The sequence below is a fragment of the Sceloporus undulatus genome, chromosome 7 (assembly GCF_019175285.1).
Source record: "Sceloporus undulatus isolate JIND9_A2432 ecotype Alabama chromosome 7, SceUnd_v1.1, whole genome shotgun sequence".
NCBI classification, from domain to species: Eukaryota; Metazoa; Chordata; class Lepidosauria; order Squamata; family Phrynosomatidae; genus Sceloporus; species Sceloporus undulatus.
In genome coordinates, this window is record NC_056528.1 from 48,647,720 (window position 1) to 48,670,988 (window position 23,269).

Sequence of the window (23,269 nt, forward strand, 5' to 3'; positions counted from 1 at the left end):
TAGAAGTAGTATAAATGCTTTTTTATTGTATACAGTTTTTTAAAATGCAATATATTAAATTTATAATTGTTCTCACATTGCTGTGCATTGCCTTCAGGGGAATTTGTTCAGAATGGCAACCTAGAACTGTTTAAATACATACATGTCTCCCACTTGTTGATCTTTCAGTTACCTTGTCGGTGATGAACTTTGGGTAGTAATGGAGTATTTGGCTGGCGGCTCCTTGACGGACGTTGTTACAGAAACGTGCATGGATGAAGGGCAGATAGCGGCTGTCTGTCGGGAGGTGAGAGGTTGCATGCTGTGACAGTGTTGTGGCATCCTTAAATCTGAACACTGAGAAATGCTCCTCTAAATTGTTCTCTGGATACCCTCCCACACCTGTGAGCACCCGCCAGCCTTACTTGGCAGCAGGGCTTCTCCATTTGGTGATGAGTAGATGCCATTTTGAATTTCCAGTCCTGTCCTTGAATGCTTGTTACAGTGCTGCTCCAAGGCATTGTGGAAAATTCAATTTGTCAACTTGCAAAGAGGGTCCAGACAGGTGCTAACAGTGGTACACCTGGTAGTAGTTGCCCATGGGGGCTGGATACCGATTGATGGGAAGAGAGCGAATGGGACAGAGACAAGCAAAACCACAGTCTTCTAAAAATGGGTTCCCAGATGTTGGGCTTCAGAAGGCCCAGCCATCAGGGATGATAGGAAGTGTAGTCCAACAACATCTAAAACACATTGGGGCATATTTCAGAGACATAGCCATGTTTATCTGGGATATCAGTATGCAAAGGGATCTTGGAGCACCATTGAGACTAACCGAAAGAAAGAAGTTGTAGGATGAGCTTTTGTAGACTTGACCTACTTCCTCTTGCATCTGAGGAAGTAGGCCAAGCCTACAAATGTTTATGCTACAACTTCTTTTGCTCAGCTAGTCTCAAAGGTGCTACAAGATCCTTTTGCATCTTAAAATCCATGTTAAGAATCCCTGAGCTAGAGGTATGCCTTGGTGGGAGCTTGATCATTTCACCATGTCATAGTCATAACCACAGAAATAAAAGGTTTCCACTGCACCTCATTGATACTGTGCTCTTTTTAGTAGCAGTACTAGTACAAGTTCTTGTCCTTATTCTTATTTTACTAGTGCCTGCAAGCTCTGGATTTCTTGCATTCCAACCAAGTGATCCACAGAGACATCAAAAGTGACAACATTCTCCTTGGGATGGACGGATCTGTCAAACTCAGTAGGTATTCTCTTTACGCTTCTATTTTTGCAGCATTGTGGTTGGATTACCTCTGCTTTTACTGTTGCTGTTGCTATCCTGCCTTTCTCCCAGAACTGGGACTCAGCGTGGTTTACCCAAAATTAAATCAGAAACAGATTTAAAACATGTGTAATAAAAACATAGGAAAAGAAGGCTCTCTCTTGCATTAAGTTTGTTTGTTTAAGGCCTTCTGTAGATCAAGAGATGGCCCCCTTGGCAATTGTTGTGGGCATCAGGCTCTTTTGCCTTCATCTTTCCCCAGATTTGCCCATCTTCTGCTTGATTTTCTCCAGCCTCATTTGTTGCTTTGCTTTCTCTACAGCTGACTTTGGCTTCTGTGCTCAGATCACTCCTGAACAGAGTAAAAGGAGCACAATGGTGGGGACCCCTTACTGGATGGCACCCGAAGTAGTAACAAGGAAAGCGTACGGCCCCAAAGTGGACATCTGGTCTTTAGGCATCATGGCAATAGAAATGGTGGAAGGAGAGCCGCCATATCTGAACGAAAATCCTCTCAGGGTAGGATCAAAGTCTGATGCACTTGAATTATTTTTCTTTAAATATATATATATTTAAATAGAAAATATGAGATAACGTTTAATTTTTAAAATTATCCCTAGGAGATAGGGAGAGAAAAGCCCCAAAGGTAGATAATCTGCCTCTGAGGAATCAGCATATGATATGTTTCTTTGCTCTTTTAGGCCTTGTATTTGATAGCTACAAATGGGACCCCAGAACTCCAGAATCCCGAGAGACTATCGGCTGTTTTCCGAGACTTTTTGAACCGCTGTCTTGAGATGGATGTTGACCGACGAGGTTCTGCAAAGGAGCTTTTACAGGTAAACTGGGAAGAGTAAGCAGGAAAGTGAAGAATAAGTTACACCTGGCGGGGAGGGGTCCACTCTTTCCGGTGTCCCGTCGCTCAGCTTTGCAATTCTGTAACTGGGTTTCTTAGCACCTCTGCTACTTAGCATTGTTGTTGGTGGTGATGTTGTGTACCTTCAAGTCATTTCTGACCTATGGTGGCCCTAAGGCAAACCTATCCTGGGGTTTTCTTGGAAGAATCTGTTCAAAGGGGGGTTGTTTTGAAGCCATGGATGGTAGAATCCATGGATGCTGATCTGTGGATACGAAGGGACTGATTGTAGTGCCATAGCTTACTGCCTGCTTGTCTAATTCTCTATCTCTGGATGATAAGCAATTCTTTTTCTTCCTTCCTTCCTTCCAGCATCCATTTTTAAAACTGGCCAAGCCGCTCTCCAGTTTGACTCCGTTGATCATTGCAGCGAAGGAGGCGATAAAGAACAGTAGTCGCTAGCGCCTGGAGAAGCGCATGGTGCCTGCTCCTTCCTAGCAAGGCTGAACGAAGAAGGAAATAAACTGTTGAACCTCAGACTCTTTCTGCTGCAGGGCAGTTGGGCGAGAAGAACCATCGCGGTCACAGTCGAATTGGGGAGGGAGGCAGCGGTCCTCTGCCCTTCCCCGCAGAAGAGAAACTTATCACATGTCTTCTCCCCTCTCTCAGATCCCTTAATTTATTTCTTAAGGTGAATAGGAGCTTCATAGACAGAAGCAGGGCTGGAAGCTTCTTTTGCTCTTTCGCCCATTATATTTTTTTGGGGGGGGGGCGTCATTGGCACCGCATGAAGGCTCTCCACATTCACTGGGACAGGACTGGCAGCCTAAGAGGCTGGCATCTCTTCTGAGCCTTCTCCCCCCGCCGTCTCCTGTTTTGGCTTTGAAACTGAAGTAAGGTCCTCTTTCACTCCACCTGTTGGGAAGGATCCCAACCCGTTTGCTAGCTACTGGTCGGTTTGCCTGTCATGAGATGAGGAGGATCACGAGGAAGCTTGCTTTATTTAACCAAATAATAATGATGATGATGATAAATAAGAATTAATAAACCAAGAAGCAGATCAATCCGCAGCATCCTCTTTGGGGTGGGAACGGGTGGGCAAGGGTTATGTTTTTGAAATCCAAAATGCAGATAGCATTGCATTCCTGGGCGACCTAAGGATGATGTGCTAGATGTTGGTGCTTCTAAGTTGGTGGGGTTTTCCTTCCCAAGTCGAAATAAAACTAGTTAACGTGAGGATTGCATTGTTCCAGTTTGGCTGGTAATGACTTAAACAGCTAATAAGGACATGGCAACGAGACCTATTCTGCTCATGTCCTTTGCCAGAGCTCCACTGAACTGGAGTTTATTACTACTCCACTTCATACTCCAGGACTTACTCCATAGATTAGTGGAAACCGACTTGCTGCTCCCAGTGACTTCAACAGCCCAGTGCTTATAATACATCTACTGGGAAAAGAGGTGTCTTAATTTGAGGACTGCACCTAAAATTGCTGAGCCATAATAAGCCATCACCTCCATCCATACTGGTGTTGTCTTGAGAAAAATGGCATCACGGATCTCCTGTGACATTAACCTAACTGGGTCCGGGAGTACACCAGCTTCAAACCATAGTCATTGTGATGGTGTAACTGAATTCTTTCTGCTCCATAGGAAAAAAGGCCTGGCTGAGTATCTAGCCATCTCAATAGACAGGGTTCTGGAAGGGATGTCATGGTCTGGGTCTTACTTTGAGGATTCCCATCGGATTGCCGTATGTCCTGGAATAAATGGATATGTTTGGTGGTTTTGGGTGCTCATGAAGGGGAGGTCACACAAGAGGAATGTTGCCAGTGAAGCCACAAAAGACCATGGAAATTGCAGCAATATTTAACTTGATGGGGTTGGGGGATATAGTTTTCTTTTTGTGCCCAGGTTTGCTGTGAGCTGTGACCCAAACTGCAAAAGGTGGAACCTGGGATCTCTGAACTCTTTGTATTGCTGAAACTGGGCAACGACTGTGCAAAAGAGCTTTCATTAAATGACTTTGTGTTGATGTTTCTTCCAACATGAGTTGGGCGGATCTGGTTCTCTTTTACTCCATGGAAATAGGCTGATGTTGAATATTCCCCATCAAAGCCGAGGATGGATTTACCATCCTCCCACCTCTTTCTTTGTGCCTTTAAGAGCAGCTCAATCCAGAGACATCCGTAGAAAGCTTTGCCTTGTGGTTTCTGTGCATTAAGCAGCTTTGAAAGGCAGAGAAAGAGATGTCTTATTCTGGACAATTGTAGTTACAGTAGTTTAGACAGATGAGGAAGGCGAAAAGATAGGTGTGTGTGTGTGTGTGCACCTGTGTGTGTGTACTTGTGTGCGTTGACTGTTGGCAATGAACCCAGAAAGGATGGTGGGAAGAAAGAGGGGTTCCCCTAAGATGGAGGAAGATGGAGAGAAGGATATCAATTGACACATTTCAGAAAAGAGAGCAAATTCCCCTCTCTTAAAGTTAAACTTACACAATGTCACATTCAACATGTGCATCTGTTATTTGGTGTGTCTCATGTCAGTCGGGTGGAGTATCCGCTCTGGATTTTAATCCGAACAGTTCCATCCATGCAGCTGGACCCTGTCTCCCAAATAGATTCAGGACTTCAGGAAAGCTCCTGTGAAGTGTGCACTGTATCTTATAAATTAACAAATCCCACTTTTGATGCTAGTGCTTGCCCTCCTTTTCTGACTATACATTTCCTAGGGAGGGGGGTATAAGTTATAAATGGTTACCCTTTGGATAGCAAGCCGATCTAAGGCCCAGTGTAATGCAGTGTCTGGTGAACTGCATTCAGCAGTGAAAAGTTCAGGTCCAGACGTAAAGATCCTAAAAGAAGTCAACTTTTAAAGTCCTCATCTCTCAGCCTAATCTGTCCCACATATAGGATGACAAACATGAGGCTAAAAGGCAGAAGCTCAAGCTTCTGGCCTTGAAGAGTATGGAATAGAGTATGATCTTAACTTCATGGCTGGCATCCTTGCTCTGTGACCTGGGCACACAAAGAAGGATAGAGCAAGACTGCCATTGTGTGGCCACAACTGGTCACGACAGCTACATGTTCACCACAGTTATTCCCACTGCAAGAGCCAAAGTGGAATAGTGGTCTGAGCACTGGACTTTCTCAGAGGAAGGCAAAGGCAAACCTCCTCTGAACAAATCTTGCCAAGAAAACCCCATGATAGGTTTGCCTTAGGGTTGCCATAAGTTGGAAACAACTCAAAGGTGCATACTTATGTGCATTGGGAATTCTCCAATGTGAATCTGGACACCAACTAGGAAGTGCTGGATCTGGGAAATGCTGATGCCCAATGGGCATCGAAGTGTCCAATGCACATGGGAGCACTCTTGGCAATTTCTGAACACACATCTAACAGGGTTTCATTGGGTTCTTGCACTGTAGGTTCAGAGACATAAAGAAAAGTAGTAGACTGTAGTGTAGGATCTTGACCATTCCTTGTTAAACTTTGGTAAAATAAGATTTTAAATGAACCTTGTTTTAAATTATTGTTAAGATGCCTTGGGTCCCAGCCCAGGAGAAAGGCAGGGTAGAAATTCATTCAATCAATCAATATGAAAGGAAAGGAAAAGCAAATCTTGTGCAGCCTTCCATGCAATTCTCTGAGGTTAGGCACCATAAGCCATAGCTCTCTTGACCTACTCTTGCAGAACTGTGGTAAGGGATGCTCTCCTGAGGGTTAAAGAAGCAGAATTGCCCTCTGCAGCAAAGCTGGGAGGCAGGAGTGTGAGCAGTCATTGCAATTCAGGCCTGCAAAGCATCACTGGAGGCACCAAGAGGTCAGCTGCAAGTCAATTCAGATTAGCTGTCGAAGCCAATCAGAGCAACACACAAAAAATAGAATTAATCTCCCAGCTTGAGCTTCTAAATGTGGCAAATTGGAAGCGATTTGGCTTTAAATCACATCGAGGGAAATGAAGCAAATTAATGTAAAATATTTAAATCTGTGCCCTTGCTTTATTGGATTTATGTTCATTATCGGGTCAGGGAGGGGGCTGCTGGAGGTGGCGAATGTCAATTCGGATAATAAAAAGGAAATCCTAAATTGGGATCATTGGAACATTCACCTTGTTCACCCCATTCGTCCCTTCCATTGAATCTACACAAATGGTGAACCAATATATATCCAAGTTCGCCCACATACCACATATGGCTGTGCCTGGTCTCTGGATGTCAACTAGGCTGGCATCCCATTGGAGTAATGCCAACATATGCCTTTTTTAAAGGTTGCTCCAAAGGGGAGGATTGACCACCAATCCCTTATACAATGAACCCTACTCTTCAAAACTCACCCACTGCCGGTGCTCCTTCAAAATGGCCATTTAGTGGAAGGTAGTGGCTGAAAAGCACCTGCACATCAGGACTGATGCACCACAGGACCGACGCACTTCACTCCCAATGTGCATGGGTTGCATTGCACATTTGAACACCGGTCTCCTGTTATGCATCTTTGCAATTCACTACCAGGTTTCATAGCCTCTTTACCACACAGCTAAGTATACATAAAGTTCAATAAAATGGACTGTGATAGAGGATTCTAGCCAATATATATATACATTTATTTAAGCTTCTGTACCGAGTAACACATCCTGGTGGATAACAGAAGCAAAAGCGAAGAGTACAGGCATTACCTTCCACACACTGAGATGTTGCTTTTTTAACAATATGGGGGAAATGCCGATATGCGATGATATATTAACCTCATCCATTTCGTTTCAGCCATCTGTGAGATGTATAGTATTTTGGGTACCCTTGATTTGTTATCCACAAACACTCCCGTCGACACGGGGCAATTTGATATCCCACAACCTACTGATATTCTCACTGAAGATAAGAAGATGAAGAAGACATTAAATGGATTCTTTTTTATCTGTATGGATAAAGGCTAAATTGACTCAGAGATGGAAAGTGCATGCATTTTCTCAATATGAATGCAAGACCCAATGATTCTGACTATCTATATTGAAATGCAGGTTTTAAAAAAAAGCAACGGGGAAAGTTTTGTGCGCAATATTCTGACATTTTGATCCTCTCAACATGGGATTTGTCATCTTAACATGCCAAATATAGTAGCTACTTTGACTGTCGTGGGGCTGTTTAATACAAGACAAAGAAAATGCATTACCGCTACAGTTAGTGGCGATTTAATGAATGGCGAGATTAAGGGGAATTTGGAGTACAGTATAGCACTCATAGAGGAGCTGGAACTTTGTGCTCCAGCGGCGTGATCCACGTTCTCGTCCTACATTTTGGTTTAGAATCCTCTTAGTGACTTATGTTACAACCAGGAGTTACCGTACCATAACTACTTTTTGACATTGTACAGGAAGGTATCCAGTGCCACCTTTCACAACCGTTTTCTCCTGGTTGTACAACAGTTGATGGGTGGTACCAGGGTACAGCTCTGCCTCCCAACCCAAATAATTGGGTCCAACTATGGGGCACACCAGGAAAATTTCTCCTATTACAGTGTGCCCGCATCATACATGGGCGTGCCTTACATGTAAAACTTATGGCGCACCCCATGAGGGGTAATGGCATGTGTGCCTGTGGTGTGCATGCGCCACCACGTTTTCGTGTGTACGAGCCTCATTCATTTAAATGGGGCTCACACATACACGGAATTCCCCTTACGCTGGGTGTGTGTGTGTGTGTCCAGAACAGACTGTATCATCTTGCTGACAGCTAGCATTTTCCTATGAACTTTTCATTTGCCCATGAACAGAGTTGAACTTTTCACTCTGCCGGTGTCAAATAGGATCTTGGCAGTTAACTCAGTCTTGTCCGTCTCCCTGGAACTTCATTTTCTAACAAAGGGGCTCAAAACACACCCCACGATTATAATGCAGTCACTCCAGTTGCACAAGCCACCCTACTTCTTGCAGGTATGTATCTGTATGTGCTTGTTTGTCTCATTGGAAACATGCGTATAGGTGGAGAAAAGCAGAGATGACAGCATAATGGTCGCTGAGTGGCTTCTGCTCTCTTTCTTTGTTGCCCAGGTAAAACCCAGACACAACAAGGGAAGGAGGCTAATTTTAGAGCCGTTCGCGCCTACATGCAAATCGACGCTTTGGCCTTCCTCCCGATGAGGAGGAGAAGGCAAATGAGGTCCCTCGCTGCGAGGTGACAGCCTCGTCTGGGCCTGTCAGCCTTAAGTATTCATAGCTCCGCAAGGTCATCGCTGGAGAGAGCCATGACGGTGATGTGACCTGGCATCTCCTCTGCTTCACGCCCGCCTCTGCCCCGGAGTCGGAGCTTCTGAAGTTCTTTGGGGTCACCGGGTGATGCTGTCATCAGCACTTGTCCCAGGAACTGGTTGGAGAAGACATTGCTGTGCCAGACCTATTGGAGGGTGGAAGGAAAGAGGGAAGGTGGAATAATTGCAGCTGCATGCATTGGCCTGCCTTTGCCCTGATGGAACGGGTGAACGCTCACTGATGCACCACCTCAACCAGAAAATAATCGGACCATGCCTCTTTCTGTGGCTGGTTTTGTTTGTGTGTATATCAATTAGCACATGGCATTGGGGGATCCAAAAACATTTACAGTAGTCCCTCCACATTCGCTGGGCTTAGGGATGAAGGACCTCCGTGAATTTGGTGACTAAATAAACTCTGTCATGTGACACACAAACACTGCAGAATTAGTACCTGAGATACAGGGAAAATAGGACTTACCTGGACAACGATGGGTTTCTGGACATCCCTTCGGTAGAAAACAGCTTGTGTATTGAAAACAGCATTGACAGTGCCATGTTGGACGGGAGACTGAACCTTCCTTTTCTCACACTTGACGATAACATAGGGATTTGCTCCTGAAAAGACACCAGAAACAGATGAGGGCTTCGTTGTCAGTGAGATGGTGCATCCGCTCCGGGTTTTAGTCTAAACCATACAGGAGCCATTGAAGGGACAGCTCCTTTGCTGTTGCCCAGAGGGAATGCAATGCCCTATTGACATGAAGCCACAGCTATTGGGGGGGGGACACAAGTCTTTATAGAACCACACTTCTCTGATTATTAAAAATCAACCAAAATTTTACTTGGCTGCTCTTTTGATAGTGAATATTCCCTGTAGTTATTCGTATATTTCATATATGAAAAAAATATTTGAGTGGTAAGGGCAGTGCTTGGAAAGTTAGGGGCTCGACAGATGGGTGCTTTGTGCCAGTCTGGGCCTGAACTAGGGGTGCATGGGGGCTGACCATTTACACTCTCAGCAACCCTACTGTGCACCCTGGCTGCCATCATATCATGTCCATATGGGGCACGCCATGATGATCCCCATGCGGTGCAGTGCCTAAACAGTGCTGCGCTGAGTGGGCATCATCATGGCGCATGGGTGTGCCAATGGCGCCCTGCATGCAGCCTAAAAAGAACTCACTGGGAAGTGGGTTCTTTTTAGGCATCCCGGAGACTGTGGCTGTTTGGTTGCCGCTGTCTCCATCTGGGGCAGAAAGGGGCAGCGTCTCTGCCCATCCGTCCAGCCCTTTACTTGTTAAAAGGAATTGAGATTGTAAGAAACGAAAATCATTTTGTGTTTGTTTTTCATGGCTCTCATTTTCCCTATTGCTCCTTGCACCACTTGTTAATTTTTCAATTCTGAGATCAGCTCTGTCTGATGAACAGCGTTGAGAGGGATGCGCAACGGCAATAAACGCGTGACAATTAACACACAGCAATTAATGCTCAAGAGTAGCTAATTGGATGCTTAAGCAATCCCACAGGCTTGTTTAATCAAAACTCAGAAGGGAGACGAAGGAATCAAAATGGAACCAGGGTTAGTCTACTAGCAAATTTTCCCCTTCCGGTCATTAGGAAAGGCTGACTTCCCATGTCACCTATTCAGTCCTAATCCAGAAATCAAGGGATGAAGGTACTCTGTTTATGATCAGAAACCCTAAGTACACATCCCAGCTAGTGCAAAACATACACATTTTGACTTCTGGGACATGTTCCTAATAAGACATGGCGGAATTTACAGCTCAGCTTCGTGGCCAAAAAAATACATCTCAACCGCATGGCGAAAAGCCAAATGCAATCATTGGTCATTGGTGCACAACGAAGAAACAAAAATGAATGGAACCCAGACTTGTTCTAGACCGCTGCTTGCAATCATCAGGGGAAAAAACCCTAGAAGCAAGAACGATGTAAGCAAATAATGAACACATTTGTCAAAATTTGTCTTCTGTTCAACCTTCTTTTAGATTTTACAGTACATTAATTTAGGAGATGTGGGTCGTATTTTATTATTCCAGTTATATTACTCCCTGGAAAGAATAGTCCTAGCTTTCCCTGCTTTGGAAAAGCAGCCAGTTGCAGCTAGAGGCATGTAAATAAAGATTTCTTCATCTTTATTTATCCCTAAATGACTAACCAGATGATTGAGTTGTTCCTCCAAAATTCTTTGTAAAATCTGTGTAACATACAAGGTGTTGTTGTGTGTCTCCAGGTCATTTTTGACTTATGGAGACGTTAAGGTGAACTTATCACCGTGGTTTCTTGGCATGTTTCTTCTGGAGATCAGGGTTCGATTCCCCAGGTGAGCATAAAAACCCACGGGGTGACATGAAGACAAAGGCTTTCATGGCTGGCATCCATAGTTTTTTGTGGGTTTTTGGGCTATGTGGTCACGTTCTGGAAGAGTTTATTCCTGAGATGTTTCACCAGCATCTGTGGCTGGCACCTTCAGAGTAAGATGAAGATCTGTGGTCATCTTCTCTGACGATGCCAGCACAGATGCTGGTGAAATGTCAGGAATATACTCTTTTAGAACATGGCCACATAGCCCCCAAAACCCACTGGGTGACCTTGGGCAAGTCACACTCTCTCAGTCTTGGAGGATGGCAAGGACAAACCGCCTCTGAAGACCCTGTGATAATTTCGCCTTGGGGGTCGCCATAATTCGGAAATGACTGAGAGAAGCTGACAGTTGGAATGGCTTCAGAAACTCTTCCAATAATTGAGAGAAGGATCTCCTCTTTTACATACAATTGTAACCAACGTGAGAAGCTCCTTTTGTGCATCCGGAGCCCGGTGACCTTGAGCTCAGAGGCAGCTTGGTTATGATAAAAGCATGAACGATGTCTTCAAATGCTGTGATTGCAACCCAGCCAGCCGGACACACTGCCTGGCGCCTTGTTCGCCTCATTTTCCTCTTGAGCAAACGGCATAAGGAAGGGGGAAGGGAATCTCTCAGAACTGCTGCCTGGATTGGTTGCTGGGGTGCCTTTTCCTATCACTTGGTATTGATCAGAATGAAGGATGCATTGGCTCATTAGCTCTGGAGCGTGTGTCTATGCGTGCGCATAGTGTGCGTAAGGATGAAGAGGGGCTGGTTCTTGGTTAACTGCTTGATTTGCAAGACCTCCAGCCAAGCGCTGCTGCCGTCTGATGGATGAGGTCTCATTGAATGCTGCTTGAAATCTCACCCTTTTGGATTTGATGGGCAAATGCTCTTGGTAGCATGATGCAGATGCAGAAGAAGGCGAAGAGAGAGCATTTTCAGCAATGGTTCCCATCTCACTTTTTGAGTTGATTGGGTCATTGTGGAAGCTAGTATTCCCAGGATTCCATAGGATAAAGCTACAGCAATTAAAGTGTTGTTATACTGCATTATTTCTACAGTGTAGATGCAGCATCAGAGGAAGGCAAGGATAACAAAAACCCTTGATAGGTTTGCTGTAGGGTCACCCTAAGTCAGGAATGACTTGAAGGCACACAACACACAACAAAGAGAGAGCAGGAACCAGAAAGAAACAGTGGTGTTATGAACAGAGAGTAGTTACACTGACTAGTGGTTTTGGGGAGAACTTCCTTTCCCATTGAACTTGTGAGTGCGGGACCCCAAATCAAAAGGGGCAGACATTCATCACAGCCCTAGGATGCATTGAAGGCCCCTTTTTGCTACTTACTGACTACAAGCCCGAGTTGTAAATCTAAGTAATAGACTTCTAAGTACCGCCATGCCCCAGGTGGCTTTGCTCTGACAAATCCCACACCCGGCACTTTGGCAGCTGTAGGAGTTTGTTTTATTGATCTGTCACAGCTGTAGAAGAAGCTGTGATATAATGAGTCCTCCCTCCGTCCGCCTTTCTTCTCTGTGTCAGAAGGAAAATGCTTTGTGTATGGTTTATTTTTTTGAGGGAGGTAGTTTCTAGAAATAGGGGTCTGGGGAGCTGAGCTGAGAAAAGTCTGTCACTTTTTAAGACCTCCCCTGATTTATCCATCTCTTTGCTTCTTTGCAAAGTCTATGACTTGAGTAGGAGCGCCAAGCCATTGTATCCAACCGTCACCTTAAATTTCCAGGCCTGAGAGATGCTTGGCAAAGCTTACAACTAGTTATGCTACATTCCTTTTACCCAGTCAGTTTTAAACTATGGGATTTTGAGAGGGTATATTATACTCTGAATGGTTTAAGTGCACATTGGTCATTTTTAATCCTACGTTTAGGTGTTTTTAAACGTATGTGCTTCGTGGGCGGTTATATGTTGTATTTTAATCTATGTTGCAGCCCCACTCAAGCCTTGGGGAGAGGTGAGTAAGAAATCATCATCATCATCATCATCATCATCATCATCATCATCATCATCCTGAGAAACAGAGAGGCTTCTCTACTGAGCAGTGAGAGACCACAAATGTTAGGCAGCAGACAGCAGAGGGTGCTACTTGACTTTCCACTGAACGTCTGCCTTTTGTGCGCATGGGTAGTGTACAAGGAAAGGGAGACCATTACCAAGAGTAATTCTAATAGTCAGGCAATTTGAATAATTTACAGACCCAAGAGAAAGTAGTAAAGACTTTTGGACTAACTCTTTGGACTTACCACCGTGTCTGTCTTGACCGGGAAGACCCTCCACTGAGAAGATTTTGACCTGGGACACTCTCTGTGGGACTCCGCATACGATGTCCAGACACCTTAGCCTTGGTTTGTGCAATTTAAGTTCTCTGAAATATCAAGACGAAACACATTATTAGATGGGAGAGGAAGACTACTGAATAGGAAATGGATTTTTAAAGGAATATTTTGAACTATATTGCGCTAGACAGTTAAGTACACTTAAGCATGGTCCAAAACACACTGCAGGAATAATTCAGTTTGAGACTGCTTTAACTGCCTTGGCTCAAGGCTAGGGGATTATTCTGGGAACTGTAGCTTTGTCAGACATTGATCCTTCTCTGTCAGAGAGCTCTGGTGACACAATAAACTACAATTCCCAGGATTCCCTAGCACTGAGCCAGGGGACTTAAAGCAGTCTCAAAGTGAATTACAGTTGCCCCTTGAAACTCGCAGGGGATCCGTTCTGGACCTGCCCCACGAGTTCCAAAACCCACACATATTCAAGCCCCATAGGCTTGAATGGGGCATTTGCATGCGCTCCATTGTGGTTAATGGTAGTTGCCCAGCCGCGAATTTCCAAATCCATGGATTTCAAGTCTGTGGACTTGGGGAGGCGACTGTATTTCTCCAGTATGTTTTGGACCTAAGTAGCTGATGTAGAATAGTCATCATCACTATTACTTTTGCTTGACTATCCCAAAACTGGGACTCAGGATGACTTTCAAAGTAAAATGTAAATACAGTTTGGGCCCTGTGTCATCCGGACTCCTCACAGTGGGAATGAGGATAAAGCAGGGTTTTTGGTCCATGGAGACACAGCTTCTGTGGCCAGGAGCAGAAGGGAAGGAGGAGTAAACTGTCCCATCACCTGCGCAAGGTGATACCTGAGTTTGGATGGCACATCTGTGAACAGCCTCAGAATAAACTCAGCTTCAATGCCTGGGCTGAAGGTGGTTGGGATCAAGACGTATCGGCCTTGCTTGAGGAACACCTTCAGAAAGACCATGCGATTGTCAATGTATGTAGAGGTAGCCACCTTCTCCTGTATTTTCAAGGTATGCATTCGATATTCTCTGTTGTCCTCCACCTACGGTCAGAAAAAGGATATAGGCATACATTGATCACTTAGGATGGTAAGTGATGGCTGTGATGGTTAAGCAAATGCAAGCCCAGTTTCCTTGCTAATTTATTGCAAGCTACCCAGAGATCTACCAGGAAGATACAGAGCTACCTTCTGTCCACCCTTGAGGTGGAGCGCATGATGCGTCAACTAGTTTAGCATAAATATAATTAACGGTAAATCTGGACGCTCCGGGCTCTTGTAAATTAGATCAGGCATGCAATGAGGACACTTGCCTTGAAGATTTCAAAGCCAATAACCAAATTATCCCCCGTCCCTTCTTTTTTGTGAATGCGGCGATCCTTCTGCTGCAGGGAGACCATCACTTTGTCCTCCACCTTCTTGACCTCGAAGGCATACTAAAAGGGAAGGAAGGAGAGCATGGGGTGAGCGGCTGCACACAACGTCTCTTGCTGCGTCTCAAAATGGGCTTTAAAAGGATGGACTTCAATGCATAATATATGTGGATATTTCTATAAACAAATTGCACATTAATATGGACATGTCAAGCGACAGATTCCTGAATGAACACAGGCAAGATTGGCAAGGACTGGACAGTTGATTTGCCATCCAAATGCCAAGCAAATTGTGATGGAGTATGTGGAAATGTACTTTTAAGGTACGATTCCTCTCTTCTTTTCAAATTTCAAACTGAAAGTACAAGCAGAAGAAATTTTCGCTCAGCTTCAGTGACTGGAGTACAATCATTGTCTCCTTAGCATTAACTTGTTGCAGACAAAATTCAAGTGCAGATAGATCTCCAACCTGTGGGTTTTGTAAAAAGGTGGCTTTCTGATTCGAACATCCCCCAGAGCGGTTCAACAACGGGTCTGTGTTCTTGGTCCATTGTCCGCGCATCGTTTTCTTTTCCCAGGTCTTGTGGACGCTAAAAAGGGATGTGTTCACAATGCGACAGATGTCGACATCGGTGAAGTTTTTACACCAGTCTTCAAATGTCATCCTGATGCACAGAACAAAAGGAAGGCACATGTTTTATTCATGGGGTGGACTGGGATTTTGTGGTATGTTATTATTAGAAAAGCAGTACTGTTGCTTTTTAACATGGGAAGCCCGTCTTCTGGTCCAGAAAAAGTCTTCCAGAGGTTAGTGGGGGACTGGTTTCTAGTCTGGAAGAATCCTAGTTGTAGTTCCCAGGTAGCAAAGTGCAACAGTTTCCTGAGCACCAAGGCACAACTCAGTTTTATACAACAGCCTTCTGGATTGCAAAATACATACCACTTCCATACAATACTTTACTAGACTGCAAATTGCTACTCCTTTCCCATACAGTAGTTTTCTGGGCTGCAAAGCATAGCTCAGATCCCTACAATAACTTACTTGATGCAGAGCACAGCTCAGATCTCCATAACATTGAGCCGTGGCATTTAAAGCAGTGTCAAACTACATTAACACTGCAGTGCAGATGCATGCTAAGAGGAAAAAGAAGTGAGGTACTGGGGTGGGTGAGGTGAAAGAAACATTCAAGTGGGAGGAGAAAGAAAAGGGGCTAGACAGCAGGAATACCAGCATGGAGGTTGATGTGATATGCAGGTCTGTCCATAAAATGTTCTGGATGTTTCATTTGTCCAGATGAACAACTGGCAGAATATAAGGCATACGTCAAAACAACAACAAAAATGAGATGCTCACCAGAACTCTCCATCATTTTCAACCATGAGTCCCAGTTTTTTGCGTTCTGCTTTGCTCACATTTTTCCATTCTTCTGATCTGGGGGTGAAGGAAGGAGGAAACAGTGGGGGGAAAAGACATGTCAGATTAAAATATCGACTCAAGGGCGGCTAGCAACAACTAAGGGCTATATCACCTCCAGTATCAGAGGCAGTTTGGGAAGGTATAGTTGCACTCAAGTTCTTCTTGTGGGCTTTCCATAGGCAACTGGTTGCCCGCTATTGAACAGAATGTCAGAGGAGATAGGCCTTTGGTTTAATCCTTTCCACCACCCTGAAAGTCTTAGATATGGCATTGCCCTTGGAATGTGTCCACATCTGAGAGCAAGCTTCAAGCCTCCCTTTGAGGATGTGAAGTTCCTTCAAAAAGGAACGTATCTAATATTTCTGGACATCAAGGTACACCTTGCTTACTCATCGCTCCATGCACCGTTCCACTCTTTCTTTCCCCAGGGATTCCTCAGCCTGATCATGAAGAGTTTCTTAGACTTTGTGCATGACATGAGCTTCTTTTCTAGACTCATCATCAGGACTGCTGTCACGGAGTAGGCATGGCCCTTGATTAAACCCATCACCGTCTGTCCCTCAAAATCATGGGAGGACATGGGCTGTGGCATAAAAGAAACACAAGTTAATGTGAGAAGATTTGCACATACATGTAACACCAACAGGATTCCAGTTCTTCCAGATTCCAGACCATAAAGATCTCATAACCATCCCCAAATAATGCCTTAATTGCAATGTGTTATGTCAACCTCTGTGCCTACAAAACTATGGCCAGAATTCAAAAAGGGACTTATATCTTCATAAGTGGAGTTACGTCTGTAGGAAATAAAGCTGGAGAGTTGCACAGTGTCCATATTCAGCAAAGGGCTATCATGATGTTAATACTTGTGGGAGCCAGCAAAATGACAGATGTGCAATGAGACTCATGGGCAATGTGACACCAGCTAGGGATTTGTGGTGCGCATTGTTGGAGCCTGACGTGCATTGGAACACTCTTATCAGTGCCTTGATATACATCTCCACAATAATAATAATAATAACAATAACAATAATAATAATAATAATAATAGGTTTTATTTATATACCGCCCAATCACTGGGAATCCGAGCGGTTTCAACAAATCAATAAGAGGGTTCCTTTGCAAATTTGCAAGGGAGGTAAGTATGTATACAGTTGCACAGTAGCATAGACCATGAGAAGGAATTGTGGCCACAATATCTTTGCTAGGATGTACATCATCAAAGAATCTGGTTTATCTCTCCAGGTTGAACTGATACAGCTCATAAAGAAATTTCACAGAGCCTATTATTTGATTAATGAATTACAAAAGTGATTGCACTAGAAATGACTGGAACAACGTCTGGAAACTGGAGACATTTATTTGAGTCATCTCAATCTAATCCAGGGATTACTCATCTCTCGCTCTCGCCCAGATACATCATGTCTCTGCAAAGGTCAACGGCGGACCAGGAGATGCAGAGGTTGCAGTGGCTTCCAAATGTCTTAGTCCCTTGTGAACTCTTTCCACATTAATTTGTCTCCTGAGGAACCATGATGCGCCTGCAAAACAACTCCTGGAATGGAGTCTGGGAGCCTTTTCTCAGTTGATGCATGGCACCATCCAGCTCTCACAGTGTCCTGTGAGTGAATTGGTGTCATAGAGGAAAGGGATACCTGTCACATTTGGAGCGAATTATTACTGAAGAACTCCTAGAACCCTCTAAACAAGTATTTTGGAAGAAGGTAAGATATTTTTCCACTGTGTGAGTGTGCAGAAGCAACTATAGATGTGCGTCTGTGTCCTAGCTTATTTCCAAACCAATCCAAGGTGAGCAATGAGAGGAGCTTGCTCATCCATTTCTCCACTTCATAGCCATGATGGCGGGTGTCAATCATTCAATCAATCTTTATTATGTGCTGTGACCAGCATTACTAGAGGAGTTTTCTTTTTTTACTTCTAAGTGAGAATGGGCGATAGCCGCACAAAATTCAGCAACACTAAAAGTCATTGAAGCTTTTACATCTGAAAGGTGGAAGGACACATAAAAAGAATCTGAACAGCCCAGCAATTTAACTAAAACACAACCAATAAAGCTTTTCCCTAATATAGTGAATAAAGAAGGTAATAAAGAGGAATGTGGGTCACTGATTTGACTTTCTCTGAGCGCAAGGACATATACCATTGGAAAGGGGCATTTCACCCTCTAAAAAATCTTCCTTCCAAAATGAATGAGGGGAAGAGAACTGAAACATGCTAGGATTTTCAGTTTTTATGTGTGTTTGTAAAAGCTGATAGGAAGAGAATAAACTCATGTGAAATGTGGTGCTTGGGGAGACTTCTGCATTAACCATGGTCCTCCAAAAAGACAAATCGGTCCTAGAGCGAATCGAACCTGAACTCTCCCTAGAAGCCAAGATAACTAAATTGAGATTGTCATACTTCAGACATATCATGATACTAGTTTAAAAAGAGAATAACACTTGGTAAGGTAGAAAGCAACAGGAAAAGAGGAAGATTCAGCCAATGAGTCTGTAAGACCTGAATAGGGCTGTTGAGCATAGGATGGAGTTCTTTCATTCATAGGGTTGCAATGAGTCAAGATTGACTTGATGGCAATTAACAACAAGCACAAAAGCCCTTCAGTGCTTGGAAACTATGAGTATTCAAATATAGCTTTTTGTGGGGTTTTCGGGCTCTGTGGCCATGTTCTAGAAGAGTTTATTCCTGACATTTCGCCAGCATCTGTGGCTGGCATCTGCAGAGAATGCTGGCATGGAAGTATATATACCCCACTCTTTTCCATGCCAGCATTCTCTGCAGATGCCAGCCACAGACGCTGGTGAAACGTCAGGAATAAACTCTTCTAGAACATGGCCACATAGTCCAAAAAAAAACCCACAAGAAACTATGGATGCTGTCCATGAAAGCCTTTGACTTCATATTGAAATATAATTTGCTGGTTTATACACCGGAGGGGTATGATGGCCGGTGATTTCCATGGCTGTATGACAATGAATTTGCTACAGGTTTCAGCCTGGGTTGGAAGGAGCTGCCTAAAGTGCTGAATCATAGCTCCAATATAGGTTTAGTACTCCAGATAGAACCTTTAAAGTTTGGATTAAACCCTGGAGAGGATTCATTGCCCCAGGGATACGAAAGCCACCAAGTACCGCTGCTTTGTGGATGTTCCTTCTCTTTTATTTGTGAACTGGACTTCACTCATTTCTCTGAAAGAGCTTCAGCCGCCCCACCAACATCCATACCTTGATGTAACAGCTGATCAATCCTCCTCTTCTTTGCACTTTCAGCATGTCTTCAAAGAGCTTGGCCTGTTCAATGATGTCATGGCTATATTTGCCTTCTGCCATGTCAATGGATTCTGTAACCGCTCCTGTGAAGTCCACAATCGCTTCTGCAGTGCTGCCTCCATCCAAGGCTTCGTAACATCCAGCTAACCTAGAGAGAAGAGAGGGCAAATGGAAGACGATGGGTGGCATCACTAGGGTTTGTGCCACATGTGGCCCTGGGTCTTCACTTTACCCAGCCCTGATTTAAGGCATATGGTTAAACCAGCCCCAAAGTCACAGTAGGAAAGAAAGACCCTACAAATCTCCCTTTCTGTCAGTACCATTAGGAGTTGTAATGGCTTAGAGCATTTAGCTCGGGAGTTGTTTTTATCTTATGTCAATAACAGAAATGGTGCGAAATTCAAATAGTCACATACTTGGCATAGGCTTTCTCCAGGAGTGCGCTCCAGAATTCATTGCGGTCATTAGAGTGGCAGAAGATCAGCTCATTGTTCAGGGTTGGGAGGCGGTCATCAATGACCACGTCCATCCATTCCCCAAGACACCAGAACCGGAAGTGAAATATCCCCGCGTGTTTCTCTGGACTTTTACGGTTCCAGTCCTGTTCCTTAACATTTGGAATCACCTATTGTCAAAATAATAATAATAATAATAATAATAATAATAATAATAATAATAATAAATTAAAAAATGGAAAATTATCCAAAGCAGAAAATTGATTAATGGCTGAACTGGGATGTTCCATATGTTTATTTATTTGAAATAGAAAACATGGGCTGACATCCTATATTGTGATTATAAATTCATAACCTAGAGATTTAGACCCCTAACTAATAGTTGGGTCTCCCCTTCTGCGGGCTGCGAGCATCTGCAGATGACCCTACCCTGTTGTTCCCAATGGTTGCACATGCACACAGCCACACCAAAACGGTTGTGTTCATGTTGCACACACACACACACACACACACACACACACACCGCCCAGTCTATTTTAGGCCCAGGGGAGGCTTTCTTTCCAAGAGTTTGTTTCAATGGGGTGAGGGCTGGTGTGTGTGTGTATGTGTGTGTGTGTGTGTTGGAGTTTGCAGCCCTCCAAGGTCCCCTGGTAGTAATGTATCCCCTTAACCCCAACAGTTTCCCAAGCCTGACTTAAGAATATGCTTCTGCTGTTTGGTGTCGAATACCTTTTGCCAGAGATTCTCCCGAAGGGCAAGGCAAGAGCAAGCCGCCACGAACCAACAGTTTCCCAGCCTGCCCTGATGCAAGTCGTGGGAACTGATTCCGTTCACAAACAGGTGAGGGTCTTCGCAGAGTTCCTTTGAGGATAAAACACACAAGGTTAGAATGACTGACACTGTTTTACGGATCTGGCTAGTAACTTAATCGAAAAGCTTATTTATTTGATTTCCCTCCCTTTAGGATACTAAGACTGAGATCCTGCACTGGACACATAATAATAATGACATGGCTATTGTTGTTGTTAACTATCCTTGAGTTGGCTCTGAGTTGAGCTGCCTTTTCTAATGAGTCAAGCCTCCTCATGATGTGGCCAAAGTACAACAGCCTCAGTTTAAGAATCTTGGCTTCAAGATTTCTAACTTGATTGGTTTAAGGACCCATTTGTTTGGTTGGTTTGGTTGCCCCTGGCATCCCCATCACTTTACTCCAGCACCACATCTCCAATGAATTTATTTACCCTTTCTTTCAACCACTGCCTTCTCCTTTTGTGTCATGTCTTTTTAGATTGTAAGCCCGAGGGCAGGGAACCGTCTAATTAAAAAGATTCTTAGCCATTGTCCAGTTCTCTCATGGTGTTGGGGATGGCAAGGCTTGGATGGTTCTTGCCTTTGGTGCTCAGATGTATATCTTTACTCTTCTAGAGCTTTACAACCGACTACTGACCATGCCTCTGTTCAACTGTGGAAAGGGGCTGGATATGCCATCTTCCAATGCCCTGTTACTAGCACTTCAGAATTCGGTCCCGCAGTATGGCTGCCAGGATTTTAAGGTTGGTTTGGGAGGCATTTGCAGCCATGGCAGCAATGCCATAATCGTAACTATAAATACTGAACATTTATGAGCTTGCGAGACTAGTTTATGACATTGCTAACTGCCCAACGGGATGATGGCTACAATCTTCTTGGGGCCGACAATAGCCTAAATCCACCGCAGGATTAGTACAAAATTGTGATATTTTTATCTCTACATTGCTGGCACTGTTCTCTTCTCAACTTCCTTTCCTCTGGAAATGTTTTATAACTTCGGCTAATGAACACAAGGCTCAAGCGTTCCAAACAAGTGTTATGGGCTTTGTTTGTTTTATTGGAAGATGGATTTGGAAAGGAGTACAATAATAAATCAATGCTCACATCCTTTGACTCATTCAAAGGGAGTGCGGATCTTGGGTCCCTTTGGCAGGATGACCTGACTGAAACATGATACGAATCATGGACCCCAGAATGGAAAAGCAAGGGATTGGAGACCCCTGAGACTAAAATGATCTGGACAAATTAGACCACCAACTCTCTTATGTAGTTCAGCCTTCTCAGAAATTATTGAACCCATGTAATAAATGATCAAACGCTATGAAATATTATGACAGCTATTCTTGGTGACCCTTATCAAAAAGAATAAAGGCTGCTTGCAGTCTGTCATAGGAACATATACGTGAGCATAAGATACACTGAACCCATGGAGGACACATCTAAGCACACATGGTGTTCGTCAGAGTCTTGGTATTTAAGGATGTTTCAATGGTGATGGATGGGGAGAATAATATGTCCTCCCCTTGCAAGTACCAAATAGGCAAAATAAGTAACTTGCCAGTGAATGTTGATCCCCCGCCCCATCTTAAAAACAGTTCAGGGATCCCTGGCGTGAATGAAGAAATCTCTTGTCTGGCTTTTCTCTGCACTATGAGCCAAAGAATCCCACAGGTCAGCATTGAAGGTGAGGAACCAGAGCAACCCAAAGCAAACAAGAGCATGGAATGAAGACAGCAGAAATGGTGCCAACAATCTTCATCAAACCCTCCCTCCATTCCTGTTGCATAAGTTGTATATTTTTAAAAACCAGTCCAAGAATATAATTGGTGCTCAAAAAATGTGCAAGATTGTGTTGCTGACAAAAGGCCACAAAAATGACATCGTGATTATTTCTTCTTGGTGCTGCTGCCACATAAAGGAGAGTATTTGAAGCTCCATCCACCAAATCTCAGTGTCTGAAGACCATGGGATTTGGCAACCTTTTGGCATACAGTTTATGGCTGAACTCCTAAGCATGCTTACTTGGGAGAAAACCCCTTTATTTCTTGAGCAAACCGGCATAGAATTGCATTGCAGATCTCCTCCAGTGTAAACTCTAATTGAATCGTTCTCCGTGAATTACAATCAATTCACACGCAGAATGGGATTTTTTTTGGTGCCGTCATAACTCTCCCCTAAACCAGACTGTGGCCCACTTTGCTGGTGTTCATTACCAGTGAAAGAAATAGGATCTTTCAGAGGTAATAAATAAGATTGCCGCTTTTCCTCCGCCTCCCGAGGAGTATTGATGAACAATTCTATAAAACTTTATCACCCACGATGGAGCTCATAAAAAGCAAAGCAGTCTCTCATCTCCTTGCCAAGAGAGACTCTTTCTAGAGAGTATGCAGGGATGCTGGCACATCTTTGTTCTCGAATGGGCATAAAAGCTTCAGTACCATCTGCAGAGATAAAGCTGATCATTTTATGGCAGTTTGCATGGGTCTGAAGGAAAGGAGGAAAGGGAGGGGGGGTAAGATCATCCTACATCATCCTTGCATAGTATATATTGAAACTCACCAAGTGTCAAATCTTGTTGGTAGCCTTAGGTTGTTGTTGTTATTATGTGGCTACAAGTCATTTCCCGACTTATGGTGACCCTAAGGTGAACCTATCATGGGGTTTTCTTGGCAAGAGTTGTTCAGAAGAAGCTTGCCATTGCTTTTCCCTGAGGCTGAGAGAGTGCAACTTGCCAAAGGTCACCCAGTGGGTTTCATGGCTGAGCTGGAAATTGAACCCTGGTCTCCAGAGTCATAGTCCGACACTCAAACCACTATACCAAGCTGGCTCATAGCTGCAACATTCACCAAATCATTGGCAGGATATAATTTAAATAGTATAA

The 23,269-nt window shown here is 44.0% G+C and overlaps 2 protein-coding genes across 9 annotated transcripts in view; one reads left to right on the forward strand and one right to left on the reverse strand.

The window, feature by feature from the left end:
* Positions 1 to 3,179, forward strand: part of PAK3 (p21 (RAC1) activated kinase 3) — an 80,931-nt gene extending 77,752 nt beyond the window's left edge. For all 3 annotated transcript variants that reach the window (XM_042480410.1, XM_042480409.1, XM_042480411.1), the window contains 5 exons: positions 169 to 286; positions 1,139 to 1,238; positions 1,582 to 1,778; positions 1,961 to 2,098; positions 2,488 to 3,179. In XM_042480410.1, coding sequence (XP_042336344.1) covers positions 169 to 286; positions 1,139 to 1,238; positions 1,582 to 1,778; positions 1,961 to 2,098; positions 2,488 to 2,577 — 643 coding nt within the window. In that variant the 3' untranslated portion in view covers positions 2,578 to 3,179. The remainder of the gene's footprint in view (positions 1 to 168; positions 287 to 1,138; positions 1,239 to 1,581; positions 1,779 to 1,960; positions 2,099 to 2,487) is intronic.
* A 3,253-nt stretch (positions 3,180 to 6,432) lies between these two features.
* The window catches only part of CAPN6 (calpain 6), a 30,201-nt gene continuing 13,364 nt past the window's right edge, over positions 6,433 to 23,269 (reverse strand). For 5 of the 6 annotated variants that reach the window (XM_042480400.1, XM_042480402.1, XM_042480399.1 and 2 more), the window contains 11 exons: positions 20,308 to 20,439; positions 19,540 to 19,748; positions 19,079 to 19,271; positions 16,223 to 16,416; positions 15,771 to 15,848; positions 14,886 to 15,081; positions 14,357 to 14,479; positions 13,885 to 14,087; positions 12,986 to 13,107; positions 8,840 to 8,976; positions 6,433 to 8,504 (listed from right to left, as the gene is read on the reverse strand). In XM_042480400.1, coding sequence (XP_042336334.1) covers positions 8,322 to 8,504; positions 8,840 to 8,976; positions 12,986 to 13,107; positions 13,885 to 14,087; positions 14,357 to 14,479; positions 14,886 to 15,081; positions 15,771 to 15,848; positions 16,223 to 16,416; positions 19,079 to 19,271; positions 19,540 to 19,748; positions 20,308 to 20,439 — 1,770 coding nt within the window. In that variant the 3' untranslated portion in view covers positions 6,433 to 8,321. The remainder of the gene's footprint in view (positions 8,505 to 8,839; positions 8,977 to 12,985; positions 13,108 to 13,884; positions 14,088 to 14,356; positions 14,480 to 14,885; positions 15,082 to 15,770; positions 15,849 to 16,222; positions 16,417 to 19,078; positions 19,272 to 19,539; positions 19,749 to 20,307; positions 20,440 to 23,269) is intronic. The other variant, XM_042480398.1, reaches the window with a different exon arrangement.